Consider the following 14,448-nt stretch of genomic DNA (forward strand, 5'->3'; position numbering starts at 1 on the left):
CGGCATTGGCGGGCAGGACCCCTGACTGCACCCATCTGGGGGATTCGCATGCCCTGGCATCTGGGGGATCGCATGTACCCCTTGACTGGCACCCATCTGGGGATTCGGCATGCGGCAGGACCCCTTGACTGGCACCCATCTGGGGATTCGCATGGCGGCGGGCAGACCCCTGACTGGCACCCATCGGGGGATGGGGATTGACTGCATGGGCGGGGCGGGCAGGACCCCTTGCTGGCACCCATCTGGGATTCGCATGGCGGGCAGGACCCTTGACTGGGATTCACCCATGGGATTCGGCATGGCGGAACCCTTGACTGCACCCATCTGGGATTCGGCACCCCTTGTCTGGGACAGGACCCCTTGACTGCACCCATCTGGGGGATTCGGCATGGCGGGCAGGACCCCTTGACTGGCACCCATCTGGGGATTCGGCATGGCGGCAGACCCCTTGACTGCACCCATCTGGGGGATTCGGCATGGGGCGGGCAAGGACCCTTGACTGGCACCCATCTGGGGATTCGCATGGCGGGCAGGACCCCTTGACTGCACCCATCTGGGGATTCGCATGGGCGGGCAGGACCCCTTGACTGGCACCCATCTGGGGATTCGGCATGGGCGGCAGGACCCCTTGACTGCACCCATCTGGGGGATTCGCATGGGCGGGCAGGACCCCTGACTGCACCCCGCATGGGCAGACCCTTGACTGGCACCCATCTGGGGATTCGGCATGGGGGCGGGCAGGACCCCTTGACTGGCACCCATCTGGGGGATTCGGCATGGGCGGGCAGACCCCTTGACTGGCACCCATCTGGGGATTCGGCATGGGGCGGCAGGACCCCTTGACTGGCACCCATCTGGGGGATCGCATGGGGCGGGCAGGACCCCTTGACTGGCACCCATCTGGGGATTCGCATGGGGCGGCAGGACCCTTGACTGCACCCATCTGGGGATTCTTGACTGGCACCCATCTGGGATTCGGCAACTGGGCGGGCAGGACCCTGACTGGCACCCATCTGGGGGAATTTCGGCATGGGCGGCAGACCCCTTGACTGGCACCCATCTGGGGGATTCGGCATGGGCGGCAGACTTGACTGGCACCATCTGGGGGATGCTCTTGGGCTCTGGGATTCTTGACTGGCTCTGGGGATGGCATCTTGGTCTTTCGCATGGCCCTTGCTGGCACCCATCTGGATATCTGGCTCTGGCTGGCTGGCTCTTGGGCTCTTGCTCTTGGCTCTTGGCTCTGCTCTTGGCTCTGGCTCTTGGCTCTTGGCTCTTGGCTCTTGGCTCTGGCTCTTGGCTCTTGGCTCTTGGCTCTTGGCTCTTGGCTCTGGCTCTTGGCTCTTCTCTTGGCTCTTGGCTCTTGGCTCTTGGCTCTTGGCTCTTGCTCTTGCTCTTGGCTCTTGGCTCTTGGCTCTTGGACTCTTGCTCTTGGCTCTTGGCTCTTGCTCTTGGCTCTTGGTCTTGGCTCTTGGCTCTTGCTCTTGGCTCTTGGCTCTTGGCTCTTGGCTCTTGGCTCTTGCTCTTGGCTCTTGGCTCTTGGCTCTTGCTCTTGCTCTTGGCTCTTGGCTCTTGGCTCTCTCTTGGCTCTTGGCTCTTGGCTCTTGGCTCTTGCTCTTGGCTCTTGGCTCTTGGCTCTGGCTCTTGCTCTTGGCTCTTGGCTCTTGCTCTTGGCTCTTGGCTCTTGGCTCTTGGCTCTTGGCTCTTGGCTCTTGGCTCTTGGCTCTTGGCTCTTGGCTCTTGGCTTGGCTCTGGCTCTTGGCTCTTGGCTCTTGGCTCTTGGCTCTTGGCTCTTGCTCTTGGCTCTTGGCTCTTGGCTCTGGCTCTTGGCTCTTGGCTCTTGCTCTTGCTCTTGGCTCTTGGCTCTTGGCTCTTGGCTCTTGGCTCTTGGCTCTTGGCTCTTGGCTCTTGGCTCTTGCTCTTGGCTCTTGGCTCTTGCTCTTGCTCTTGCTCTTGCTCTTGCTCTTGGCTCTTGGCTCTTGCTCTTGCTCTTGGCTCTTGGCTCTTGCTCTTGGCTCTTGGCTCTTGCTCTTGCTCTTGCTCTTGCTCTTGCTCTTGGCTGGCTCTTGGCTCTTGCTCTTGCTCTTGCTCTTTGGCTCTTGCTCTTGGCTCTTGCTCTTGCTCTTGCTCTTTGCTCTGCTCTTGCTCTTGGCTCTTGGCTCTGCTCTTGCTCTTGCTCTTGCTCTTTGCTCTTTCTTTGCTCTTTGCTCTTTCTCTTTGCTCTTTGCTCTTTCTCTTTGCTCTTTCTTGCTCTTTGCTCTTTGCTCTTTGCTCTTGCTCTTTGCTCTCTTGCTCTTGCTCTTGCTCTTTGCTCTTTCTTTGCTCTTTGCTCTCTTCTTTGCTCTTTTGCTCTTTGCTCTTTGCTCTTTCTTGCTCTTTGCTCTTTGCTCTTTGCTCTTTGCTCTTTGCTCTTTCTTTGCTCTTTCTTTTGCTCTTTGCTCTTTGCTCTTTGCTCTTTGCCCTTTGCTCTTTCTTTGCTCTTCTCTTTGCTCTTTGCTCCTTTGCTCTTCTCTTTGCTCTTCTCTTTGCTCTTCTCTTTGCTCTTCGCTCTTCTGCTCTTTGCGCTCTTCGCTCTCGCTCTTCGCTCTTCGCTCTTCGCTCTTCGCTCTCCGCTCTCCGCTCTCCGCTCTCCGCTCTCCGCTCTCCGCTCTCCGCTCTCCGCTCTCCAAACTTCATCATCATTGTAATCATCATCAAAAATCATCATAATCAAACATCATCAGCATCAACAATAATCATCGTCATCATCAACGACAAACATCATCAATAATCATCAGCAGCAGCTATAAATTATCATGGTCATCAATTATCATCATCAAACGTCATTATCATCTTCTTCAACAATCATTATCAATAACCATCATCATCAGTAATAGTTTATCATGGCCATCATTGTCACCATCAAACATCATCAACAGCAAACATCATCAACAGCAAACATCATCATCATCATCAACAGCAGCAAACATCATCATCATCAACAGCAAACATCATCATCATCAACAGCAAACATCATCAGCAGCAGCAGCAGCAAACATCATCATCATCAACAGCTTACATCATCATCATCAACAGCAATCATCATCATTATCAGCAGCAGCAATTGTCACCATCATCAACAGCAATCATCATCATCATCATCCTCTTCTTCTTCTTCTTCTTCTTCTTCAATAAAGTTATCATCAATAATCATCATCATTAGCTCTAGTCATTAGATTCGTCATCATCATTATCATCACCATCAAACATCATCATCATCTTCTTCAACAAACATCATCATCTTCTTCAACAAACATCATTAACAAACATCATGATGGCTGATGGCTGACATCATTGCACATGCATGACTGTAAACCATAGTATCTCAATGTCATAGATGACTTTAAACCTCTTCGTCATTCAGTTTAGTTACACAACTGTTAGTTTAATAGTTTCCACAATTCTCACTTACAGTTTACATTCTGTCAAGGAAGGTTCCCATTAAATCACACATCTACATTTCTTGAATAATCTTTCTTTAAACTTCCTTGAATATTCTTTCCGTAAAACTCACACACTCACACACACACACACATTTACACTTCCTTGAATAATCTTTCTTCAAACTTCCTTGAATATTCTTTCTGTAAAACTCTCTCTATCTCTCTCTCTCACACACACACACATATCTACACTTCCTTGAATAATCTTTCTTCAAACTTCCTTGAATATTCTTTCTGTAAAACTCTCTCTCTCTCACACACACACACACATTTACACTTCCTTGAATAATCTTTCTTCAAACTTCCTTGAATATTCTTTTTGTAAAACTCACTCTCTCTCTCTCTCTCTCTCTCTCTCTCTCTCACACACACACACACACACACACACACACACACACACACACACACACACACACACACACACACACACACATTTACACTTGCTTGAATAATCTTTCTTCAAACGTCCTTGAATATTCTTCCTTGACAACTCTCCTACGCTGCAGTTGACGAGGCCAACCCACCACCCACCCACCCACCCGGCTGACGATGTGCTCATCTCAGACTAGCGAGTGTCGACTAGGCGGACACACCTGTTCACGACATACACACTGGCAAACTCCTTAACAGTGAGGGCTGACGAGACAGACTTACCTGACTGCTGACGATAGACTTCAGTAGCCACGAGCCGCAGGTGATGACGAGGCAGATACACCCGGCTGGCGACGATACACTTCAATAACCAGGCACAGCGGGTGCTGACTGGGCAGAGACACCTAGCTTCTGACGATGTTCTTCCAATCGTCGTTCCTTTCCTTGTTAATTCCTTGTCCTAGGTAATTCCTCTGCCGGGTAATTCCTCCTAAAAGATAATTCCTCTCTATGGTAATTCCTGAAATGCTTATTTGGCTAATGAATATTCGTTTTGAACTTTATCACTATTACAATAACAACCACAACCACAACAACTCTTTCCATTTTCAACATTTATACACACATTAAATAAGTTTACACCATTCATTCACCTACATGGAGATAGCCACAGCAATCACTGAAGCGCCCGCTGTCTACTTCTCTGTTCTTTTCTTACCTGTTATCTTTCTTAAAGTGGTTGTGGTCACAGTATAAACACCAAACACAGTATAAACACCAAATAATTCTACTCAGACAACTCGCACAGAGACAACTCAATGCTAACTTCACCCTCTCGCACTTCTCAGTTCCACGCTAAGAATGTCAAGCTTCTTATACTTGTTCTCGCGTCTGTCTACTTGCTAATCACAAGATATGGATGACATCATGGGACTATGTTCAATGACTAGTGGCCACACTGACAAATTAGACAAAGTTGAAGATAACACTTACCATTGCCGTCAGTCCGTGGTCTCCCGATGTCCAATGCTCTCACAAATCTCAGCGCCAGCAATGTTCTTCTCCTCCCACTCACTGTCGGCAGGTGAGCTGTCACACTAGCAATCACACTAGCACACCACTGCACATGTTGCCATAGAAACACCAATGCTGGTAGACATTCCAGACTCTTTTGCCAGGACATTCGTGGAAACGTCGACAGGATGCTTGATTCCTAGGCGACCGACAAGGGAAGAAACTCCAGGGCTACCCGGATCGGTGCGAGCTACCCAGCCCTCACTCGGTTGACAGTCACCCCTGGGTGGGGCCGGTGTAAGAAGGCTCTCAGGCCCTCCTGTAGTTAGGGATCCGTTTCAGCGGGTCTTCCTTAACTGTTCCTCCACATTAGTTCCTGTAACTTAATTACTAATGAGACTCTATCATTCACTGCTACTATTAAATATCATTTATTATTTATCTCCCTGAGTTAAACTCATCACGTGATTTCGGATTGAACGTTAAGATTTTTCTCATGAAACAATTTAACAATGCTTTTGCCGTGAAATCAGAATTTAGAATTCAAATCAAATCAAAATCAAATCAAATCAAAACAGACTTTATTGTCTGCCCAGGAGGACAGAAAATTGTCTTTGCTCACATACCCATACAGACATTTAACAAACAGTTAGGAGTAAGAGTGAGGAGTAAAATAGTGTTGATTGCACCAGTCCATCAAGGCAGTGTATGTTTATCCTAACAGTTCAGGACAACATAAACACATATTTGTTTACCTTGACTGGGCAAGGAGCTAAAAGCACAGATTCCCCTGTCTGTATTCACACCTGTACAGGTAGGACCAAGCGTCTCGGCGCCTGCGTTGGGAATGTCACTCACTGTTCACTGAGCGAAAAACCTGGAGGTGAGCTATCGTTGCTAGTGTCAAGTGTCATCAGTTCAGGTATGCTCCTGCACGGGGTTGGTAACAACTACAACCTTTTTTTTTTCTTTTATTTTCACGCGGTACACATACTCGCACACACTCGCACACATTCTTGAACTACGCTCACAAGGGAAATAAGACATTTTCCTGACACACAACATTATCCTTATCTTGTAATCATCTTGTAACTAGCACTTCTTTTGCTTAGTTTATTTTTTACTCTTTTGTTTATGTTTGTATGTGAGCACACTTGTTAGTATCGTACAAGATGAAGAGCGTTTAAGGTATGTTGTCATTCCAAAATACAGATATAAAAATTAAATATATTAAAACAGAAGAAAAAAATTGTCAGTCTCTCACTGTTTTAAATTGTTTATTTTAATTTGTCTGAATTTTTGTTATCTTTATCAAGATGCATCCTGAGGAAATTTTTGTTTACAAGTAAATCACACTAGAAAAGGAAGCATGCACAAGTTGACTTTTTCTGTTCATTTATTCCTCCTAGTCTTTCCGTCTACATTCTGACGCGTTTCTGTTACGTTTACACCAGATACAACGATGTCTCTAATTATAATAATTTATATTTTTGATATCGAGTCGGTTATTAGCAGTGATAGCGTGTGGGATAACCGTTACCGACAACCCAGGTTCTTAGTTGTAATACACACACCCATACACACAAACAAAAAGAATAAATAGAAACGGGAGACTGACGCACGAGTTAAATATAAGTTAAAAGACTTTCGTTTATCTGAAATCTTTATGAGGATCACACAGCATAATCATTTTCTTTCAATGGAAAACAGAAGCGAAATCGGATTGGTTCACAAGTCCTTTATTTTCCAAGACATGAACTGTAATCTTGTGTCCAAAAAAACGTGATTTCAGCATAAGACACCCGAGTGACAGCCAAAAGAATGTTTAGGCATGCGGACTTAATCGTGCATCTTCAACTAATAATAATAATCATAATTTTCTGGAAATAGCAGTAATCAAATGCAACTTTTTCTATACAATCTTTCGTAAGCCTATGCTTTTACAATCTATTTTTAATTTAGTCATACACACAAGTGTTACACAGACACCACTACTACCCTTCCAAATACATTCACGCATCAGTTACATGAAGATTTCGAGTTCCTGTCATTGATGTCTTTCAACCTGTTGTTACATGCTGCCAATAGGTGTAGTCACTTTTCTACGGCTTGTTCGTATCTCTGCAAGATAAAAAAACATTTTAAGCATGTTGTCATTCCACAATACAGCCTGTGTGTGGTTTATGGTCTTGGTGGTTCTCGGCTCCAATTGTCTCATTCTTGTAAAGCTTTAAAGTTTATTTCTTGCTGTAGTCACTTATATCTCTGTCTTTCTCTTCCTTAAATATTGATAAATCAGATTTGTAAAACAAATAATTTGTGTGGATGTGATCTCAATGCGCTGAGCACAAACGAATAAACAGCAATAAACCATAAAACAAATTTTGGTGTAAAGTTTATACCAGTCTCTTTGATAACGTTTTCAAAGGTCCACCTGAAATTAAAATGTTGTTCAATTACTTACTTAAGCTATTTAAATAATACTCAAGCTAATAACCTGAGCATTTTGACTATGTGCATTTACTAAACAACTCATTCAAACTGGCAGAGGAGAAACTAATCAAAGGGACGTAAGAAACATAAAAAAAAAATATTTCGCTTGTTATCTCCCATTCTTCAGTGTTTTGTTTGTTACCTGATCCGCACTGAAAATTTGTTTTCTCAAGATATATATATAATCAAGTCTTTAAAAGAAGAAAGGAGAAGTCGATGTTTGCTCCCTTACTGAAATTGTTTATTTTAATCGATCTCTTTTGTTTTCTTTACCAAGATAACCCCTACGCTACGGAGACGGTACGTGCTCGCGATCTTACTACTGTAACCTACTTGTAGTTTAACATTGTCTCGGTTGTTTTTGGGCCCTCGTTTATTTTGCCTTTGCCTGTCATTAGTTTTAGGCCTTGAGTTATTTTGCATGTCGCTATAAGCTTTATGCAGCCCTTCATAGTGTTTAAAAATTGTTGAATTAGCCGCAGAACAAGTTTCATGGCTAGCAAAGAGTGAAGCCGAGGCTTCGCTCAGCGTGTCAACGTCGCTGACGTCACACTTCCGAAGGCTCCCGAAGATTTTCCTTTCACTGAGACTTTTACAAGAAAGAAATCAGCGGCCCAGCTTCTCGTGCTGGGGAGGAACACTCAGGGCCGGCGCTAGGCTGTGTTGCGCCCTAGGCGAAAGAAAAATTCTGCGCCGCCCCCCCCCCCCCCCCCCACACACACACACCTCACAAAAAGTGAACCATGTTATATCATTTATTTTGCAATTTATTTAGTCCTATTCATGAAATTGATGCTTAAAACCTCACTTTTCTTGCTTTTTGCTGTGCAAAACGAGTTATCAGTTCCTTCAGATTGAGTTCATTTGCCAAGTCATGCTCAATAGATATGGTGGCCAGCCCAGTCAGTCTCTCTTGCAACATCGTTGATCTCATATAGTTTTTAATTAATTTTAACTTTGAGAAACTCCGCTCTGCACTGGCAACAGAAATCGGAAGGGTCAATAAAATTCTGAGAGACACTACAACATTCGGCACAATATCAAATAGCTTATCTTGAATTATGAATATTAAGACTTCTTTAGGGTTCATTTTAGGCTTGGGAAGTCTTCTAGCCACAACCTGTAATTCAGAACAGAGTTCCTCCGCGTCAATGTCTTTGCTGTTTGTGCATTAGTGCCTTTGCCAAGACCTCGCAAGATAGTAGAATGTCCTTCCTTGGTATTTCAGAAATGCTTTGGATATCATAAAGAAATCCAAATAATGCACTGTGCTCCTGAATCTGTTTAAATCTGTCTTCAATGGACGCAGTGGCCGTGTCTACGACAGCATAAAAAAAACTGACTTTGAAATGTTCAGCAGGGTCTTCTATTGTGTCGTCGGTAGCCTCGTAGTCAAATTGTCGTTTAGTTCTTCTTTTTCTTGGTACTTGGTCTTTCTCAAAGCTTGGCTGTATTTCTAACTCGCATGCAATCTCTGTTGCATCTGCTAACACTTGCTTGAATCCCTTATCACTTCTCAGCTTCTTGAGATATTCCAGGGTTTGATGCATCTGCTTTGTTGCTGTCTTTAAATCAGCTTCTTTGTCTTGAAGACATTTGCTGGTAATATTTACTTCAAACAAGATGTTATACCATATCACTAGTGCTGCAACAAATCTGAACTGGCAAATGCGATTAGCAAGGGCTTGGGCTTCAGCTCGTGTTACATTTCCTGATGATCCCTGAAAGCTTGCATTCTCAGAAATATCTATGAGAGCATCATAAATTTTACCAAGCTGGTATCTCAGAGGTTTCAAAGCATCAATTCTACTTGCCCATCTGGTTTCACTTAGTGGTTTTACTGTGACATCCGGGACATGATTTTTGAGTACTTCCCAACGTCTAGTTGACCCAGAGAAATAATTATAAATTTGTTGAATTAATCCAAAGAAATTCACAGCTTCTAGACAACTCTTAGCTGCATCGTTTACTACAAGGTTTAGAGAATGCGCACTGCATGGGACAAAAAAAGCACGTGGGTTTATATCTATGATCCTTTTTTGCACACCACTGTCTTTGCCTTTCATGTTGCTTCCATTGTCATAGCCTTGTCCGCGCAGGTTATCTATGTCCAGTTCCATTTCTTGAAGTTGTTTGAGAAGAACTTCTGTCATAAATGCACTTCCAGTTTCAGACAATGGTACAAATCCTAGGAAATGCTCTTTTATTTCAATGTGAGACCTAGAGCTTTCAGAAGCGGTCACCACATTAACAAATCGAATAATCATTGTCATTTGCTCATTGTGACTAACATCTGGTGTGCAGTCCAAGATGACAGAATAATACTTAGCGTGACTAGCAGCTGTTAAAATCTTCTGCTTTATTGCATTTGCCAGCAGCTGTATTAATTCATTCTGTATATCTTTTCTAAGATAGTGTATCATTGTTTCATTGTCTTTAATTCTCCGCAAATGTTCATTCATCACAGGGTCAAAAAGTGCAAGATATTCGACAAACTTCAAGAAATTGCCATTTCCTGCACTATGAAGATTGTCATTTGCACCACGGAGTGCAAGGTTCTGCATTGCTAGTATCCTCACTAAAGCTATCAGTCGTTCCAGTATTTGGCGCCAGTAGACTTCTTCCTGCTTAATCTTGTGTTCGTTGACATCATCAATGGTTTGACTATGTAGTAATCGCAGCTCAAGTTCTCTCCAGGTCTGGTAGTTTTCTAAGTGTGCTGCACTTTTTTCATGTGAAGACAGTATGGTCGAAATGTTTTTCCAGTCCTTTGATCCAACTTTCTGCAGAGATGAGCTGTCAGACTTATTGCTAAATAACTTGCAGCAAAAACAAAATACTGCATCATTAAACTTTGAATAAACTAACCACTGGCGTTGCACCTCTTCCCCATTAGCCAGTTTTCTTTTGTAGTGGACTGTAGAGAACCTCCTTTTGTTTTCATTTTTAGGAAAATTATAATCATGTACCTGGTGTGGGCCATGCTGAACAATGAGTTCAGTTACCTGCCTTTCGTTGCAAGACCAGGTAGCAGGGTCGTTATAATCCAGCTCTAACTGTTTCTCTTTCTTCTCACCATAGGTATTTTCATTATCTATTTGAACATTATCCACACTGGTTTCGCTGTCATTGTTGTTTTGACTCTGCTTATGAGGTTCTCGCGCAACAACAGTGTGATTGTGACATTCTGCAGTGGAAGTTGTGGAAGCTACTGGAGCAGTGGAAGTAGTGAAAGTCACAGGAACGCTGTAACATGTCGAGATCACAGGATCGCTAACATTTGTTGAAGGCACAGAAACAGCGGCAGTGCTGTGGTTCTCAGTGACACTGTCCTTGCGAAGATATTTATGCAGCGACTTTTCTTGTTTCGCCATCTCTTTGGCTTTTTCAGCTCTTCGCTTCCGATACTGAGCTCCAGACAGTCGTTTGCTATCCATTTATCAACACAAATATTGGACTAAATATACGTTTAATTCTATTTTTAACAGAAATTTCAAACAAGAAAGCTAGGCTTAAGTATCACCAGTAATGATTGCGGCGGTCTGTCTCAGAACTCAACGCGATTGTGATGTGATAAAGACCACAAGACTGTAACGGACCCGTTTGTGCAATGAAAAGTTTTGCAAAAAGTTACACCAGCGCTATCGCAACCACTTGCATCCACACAATCAAAATAAGCACTATAAGAAATAAGGAAATAAAATTAATGTAAAGAAAGACATAAATCGTGTTAATAAAATATATTCAGCTATGTCACAGTGTATAAAATTCATGCGAACTTATCTTTACAAACTCTCATGAAGTGGCTATAGACAGTAGCACTGTTCAGTCTGGCAGGCTAAATGCAGTTCACAACCTTTACTGATTCAGCTGTGGAAGGATGATCGCTCCAAGCACCCGAACAGACGATTACAAAGTAAATTCAAACAGCAGCACGAGATGTCTGAAGCCGCTCAGAAAAGTGAGGTTTGTACATCGTCCAGTGGGTTTTAAGTTAAAAGTTACAACTACCTCTTCCCCACTCTGGCTGTCCAGCCCTGGTAATGTGATCTGACTTTCTTTACAGTGGTAGAGATTTATCTCTACCCTTCTCCACTAAGCCACCCCACTGAGGTCCTTTCAATCTTTCTTTCCTCTCTCTTTCTCATCTCACGGACAACTATCAAGTAACATCGCACCACCTTCTTTGTCCAGTCTTCTAGTCTGATCGGACTGGTCATTAACTGTGACAGATTTATCGCTACCCCTGTGGGCCTGTCCACCTATAGCACCTCCAGAAGTGTCAAAGAATGGCTTACTAAAATTAAATCTTTTTCGAGAATTTGCTGTCAGATTTGATTAATAACTTATAAGTAAGAACTACTTTTTGTCAAGAAAAGGTACGTCTGTTTTTCAATTGCAGGCGTGCATCATACACACATGGATGCTTGCATGCCTCCCAAATCAGACCTACACTTATGAGTAGAGGCATTTCAAACACTCCTGTAAAAGGTTTTATGGAGTGCACACTGATGGAGACAAGAAATGTGTAGCACCTTGCTCTGGTCTTATTTTGCTGTGTGGTCTAAAACTCAAGCTATCACAGCTTCCAGCCTCTAGACCACCCTGATAGCAGCTTCCTCATGTTCCCATCCAAAGTCACACCTCACAGGTGGGCGGGCAATGAAAGAGTCTGTCAAGAGAGTCTTCTGGACACTAACAATGCAAAGTTGTAAATCATGGTGTCAGCTCCCCAAACACAGTCCAGTGATCAACACTGCGTGGTGTCCAGCACAGGGTTTGTTGAAAACAAGAGAAGTATATAGACTGTAGGTCTTAGTACGCATTATCTCTTAGTAACCAATTTCAAATATTCTGTCAGTGGAGCATAACAACAAGCTATCCGTTCAAACTGTAGACAAACAGATGCACTCTTAGATAATAAAAATAAACATTACAATTTGACAACTAAAGCGTAATACACCAATCGAACAAAAATTTAATAATTAATAAGAAAGTTAAATATTCACGACCATGAGTCACAACAGTAAGTACAAGACTATAGGCCATCAGTGTCAGTAAATAGATATGCTATAAACTTCAAATGGCTCTACCTTGATGTTTGTCTGCTAAAGACTTTAATACTCTTATTAACTAAGAACGCGTTGGTGACATTAGGTAAGTTCCTTCGGGTTGAAAGTTCGTAAGTGTAAACAATACTGAGCATAAAACTGTTGTCATAACCACAGAGAAACTCGCGTAGCAAACTCAAGTCAGTGTTGTTGTCCCTGATGTCAGCTGCAGTGTTTTCAATGCATAAGTGTGGAACCTCTTCTAAAGTAGGATAGAAGAAAGAAAGGTGAGCTTGGTATTAGTGGAATGTGGTCCACTCCATCGTAGGGGTCCCCACTGAGTCCCATCCACCAACCCGCCCCTCCGCTGTCTATTCTCCGCCCCCTTCTTCCCCGCTGGTTAGCTGGTCACTTCAAGTGCGCCCTGTAATAATGGGTTTTCCTGTACTACATGAACGGAGAAACTCGGTGGTGAATCAACCTACAAGCTGAGGAAAAGGTGCCTTTCACCTTTGTCTTCCACCAACGCCGCCCCTCTCAGCACCCTTCCCCGCCCCTCTACCGCCCCATCCACCCTCTACTTGCCTGCTGGTTAGCTGTGGTCACTGCAGGTGCGCCCTGGGATAATGCGATAATGGGGTTTTCCTGTCATACATGTACTGAGAAACTAGCGTGGTGGTCAGTCTACAAGCAGAGGAAAAGTGTCCTGCTAATATCATTTTGTGAAAATGATATTTTTCCCTAAAATTATTCATCTTAAAAAAAAAAAACAAAAAAAACAGCAGGCCATTTTTTCCGCCCCCCTCGGTCGCTGCGCCCTAGGCAGTTGCCTAGTTCGCCTAATAGGTAGAACCTGGCCTGGGAACACTGGCTGGGTGACTAAGCTGGCCCACCCCTTTTTTCTTGTGCTTTTCTTTTTTCTCCCTTACCTGACCCTTCCATCTATATTCTTCTAATCAAACATCTCCCTGACATACAGTTACTACAGTTTTATCGTTCCTTTCTTCTGTACACGGGTCTTTCTCCTGTCTTCTTGTTTCCCACCATGCCCTTCTTTTGATGTCATTTTTCTCTGCGGCCTTCTTTAGGCCCCTTGCGTTTGCCGTGCAGGGTGACCCGTGTCCCGGGAGGATGGGATCCTGGAGGTTGAGGTCCCTGATGAGTTGCGGCCAATCATACCAACACACCGCTTTGGTCCGGACTTCTCATAGACGACCCACACCAACCAAGCAGCTGGTCGTGTATTGCCCTAGCTTGGCTAGAAGGCTGCGGCTGGGGTCAATCTGGTCTTCATACTGAGAAGGCCACAGTATATTCCTTATGTATCCCAGGTGCGATCATGCTGCAAATGCCTAAGTGGTACCGCTCGGTCCCATCCCCTTGTTGGACTCCATGGTGGGTGGGACGCGTAAGGAACGAACTAAATACTTTATATCATGGCACCCCCCAAAAAATTTTTTTTAACCTAGGAAAACGCAACAGAGAGGAGGAATCTGCAGATAGCAAAGATGAGGTGAAAGTTTGCGTCGGAAAGAAAGTTGAAGGGGTCTGGTCCCATTTTCTTGTAGTGGAGGGTGCGGATTCGGCTCGGCCGCTCTCGTCCCTCTCCCCATTCGCAATAGCAAAAGGTTTTTAAAATATATCTCCGAACTTTTCTACTGTAAAACGTCTGCGCTCAGGACAGTTTCTCGTCCAGTCTGCAAATCAGAAAGCGTCTGAAGCCCTGCGCCGATGGGACGGAAAACAGTTCGTCGATCGACCCATAAAGGTAACTCCTCGCCGTTGGCTGGAATGTCAGAACTGGCATCCCAGGGGGTCAGAGAGGTGCAGAGTCATCTTGAAGAAGGACGGGAAATCTATATCTACAAATACACTTTTCTTAACTTGTTTTCCCAAAATACCTGACTTCCTTGAGGTTGGGTATTTGCTGATCAAAGTCTCTATGTACATACCTTCACCGTTGCGCTGCTTCAACTGTCAGCGTTATGGTCATGGGGCTATAGCTTCTACAAGTCCCAAGCCCGCTACTTTCGGGA

The 14,448-nt window shown here is 44.1% G+C and overlaps 1 protein-coding gene across 1 annotated transcript; it reads right to left on the bottom strand.

The window, feature by feature from the left end:
- Positions 1-6,962: 6,962 nt before the first annotated feature.
- Positions 6,963-10,798, bottom strand: LOC112577284 (zinc finger MYM-type protein 1-like). Its single transcript, XM_025260339.1, has 2 exons — positions 8,705-10,798; positions 6,963-6,989 (listed from the first exon to the last, which is right to left on the bottom strand). The coding sequence occupies exons 1-2, from the start codon at positions 10,796-10,798 to the stop codon at positions 6,963-6,965; spliced, it is 2,121 nt and encodes a 706-aa protein (XP_025116124.1).
- Positions 10,799-14,448: the final 3,650 nt, after the last annotated feature.

Source organism: Pomacea canaliculata, linkage group LG1, assembly GCF_003073045.1.
Source record: "Pomacea canaliculata isolate SZHN2017 linkage group LG1, ASM307304v1, whole genome shotgun sequence".
Taxonomy (NCBI): Eukaryota; Metazoa; Mollusca; class Gastropoda; order Architaenioglossa; family Ampullariidae; genus Pomacea; species Pomacea canaliculata.

Coding starts and splice junctions, on each gene's coding strand:
- LOC112577284 (XM_025260339.1), bottom strand. CDS start 10,798: ATGGATAGCAAACGACTGTCTGGAGCTCAGTATCGGAAGCGAAGAGCT. Junction 6,990..8,704: donor ACCCTGCTGAACATTTCAAA/GTCAGTTTTTTT, acceptor TTTATCTTGCAG/AGATACGAACAAGCCGTAGA.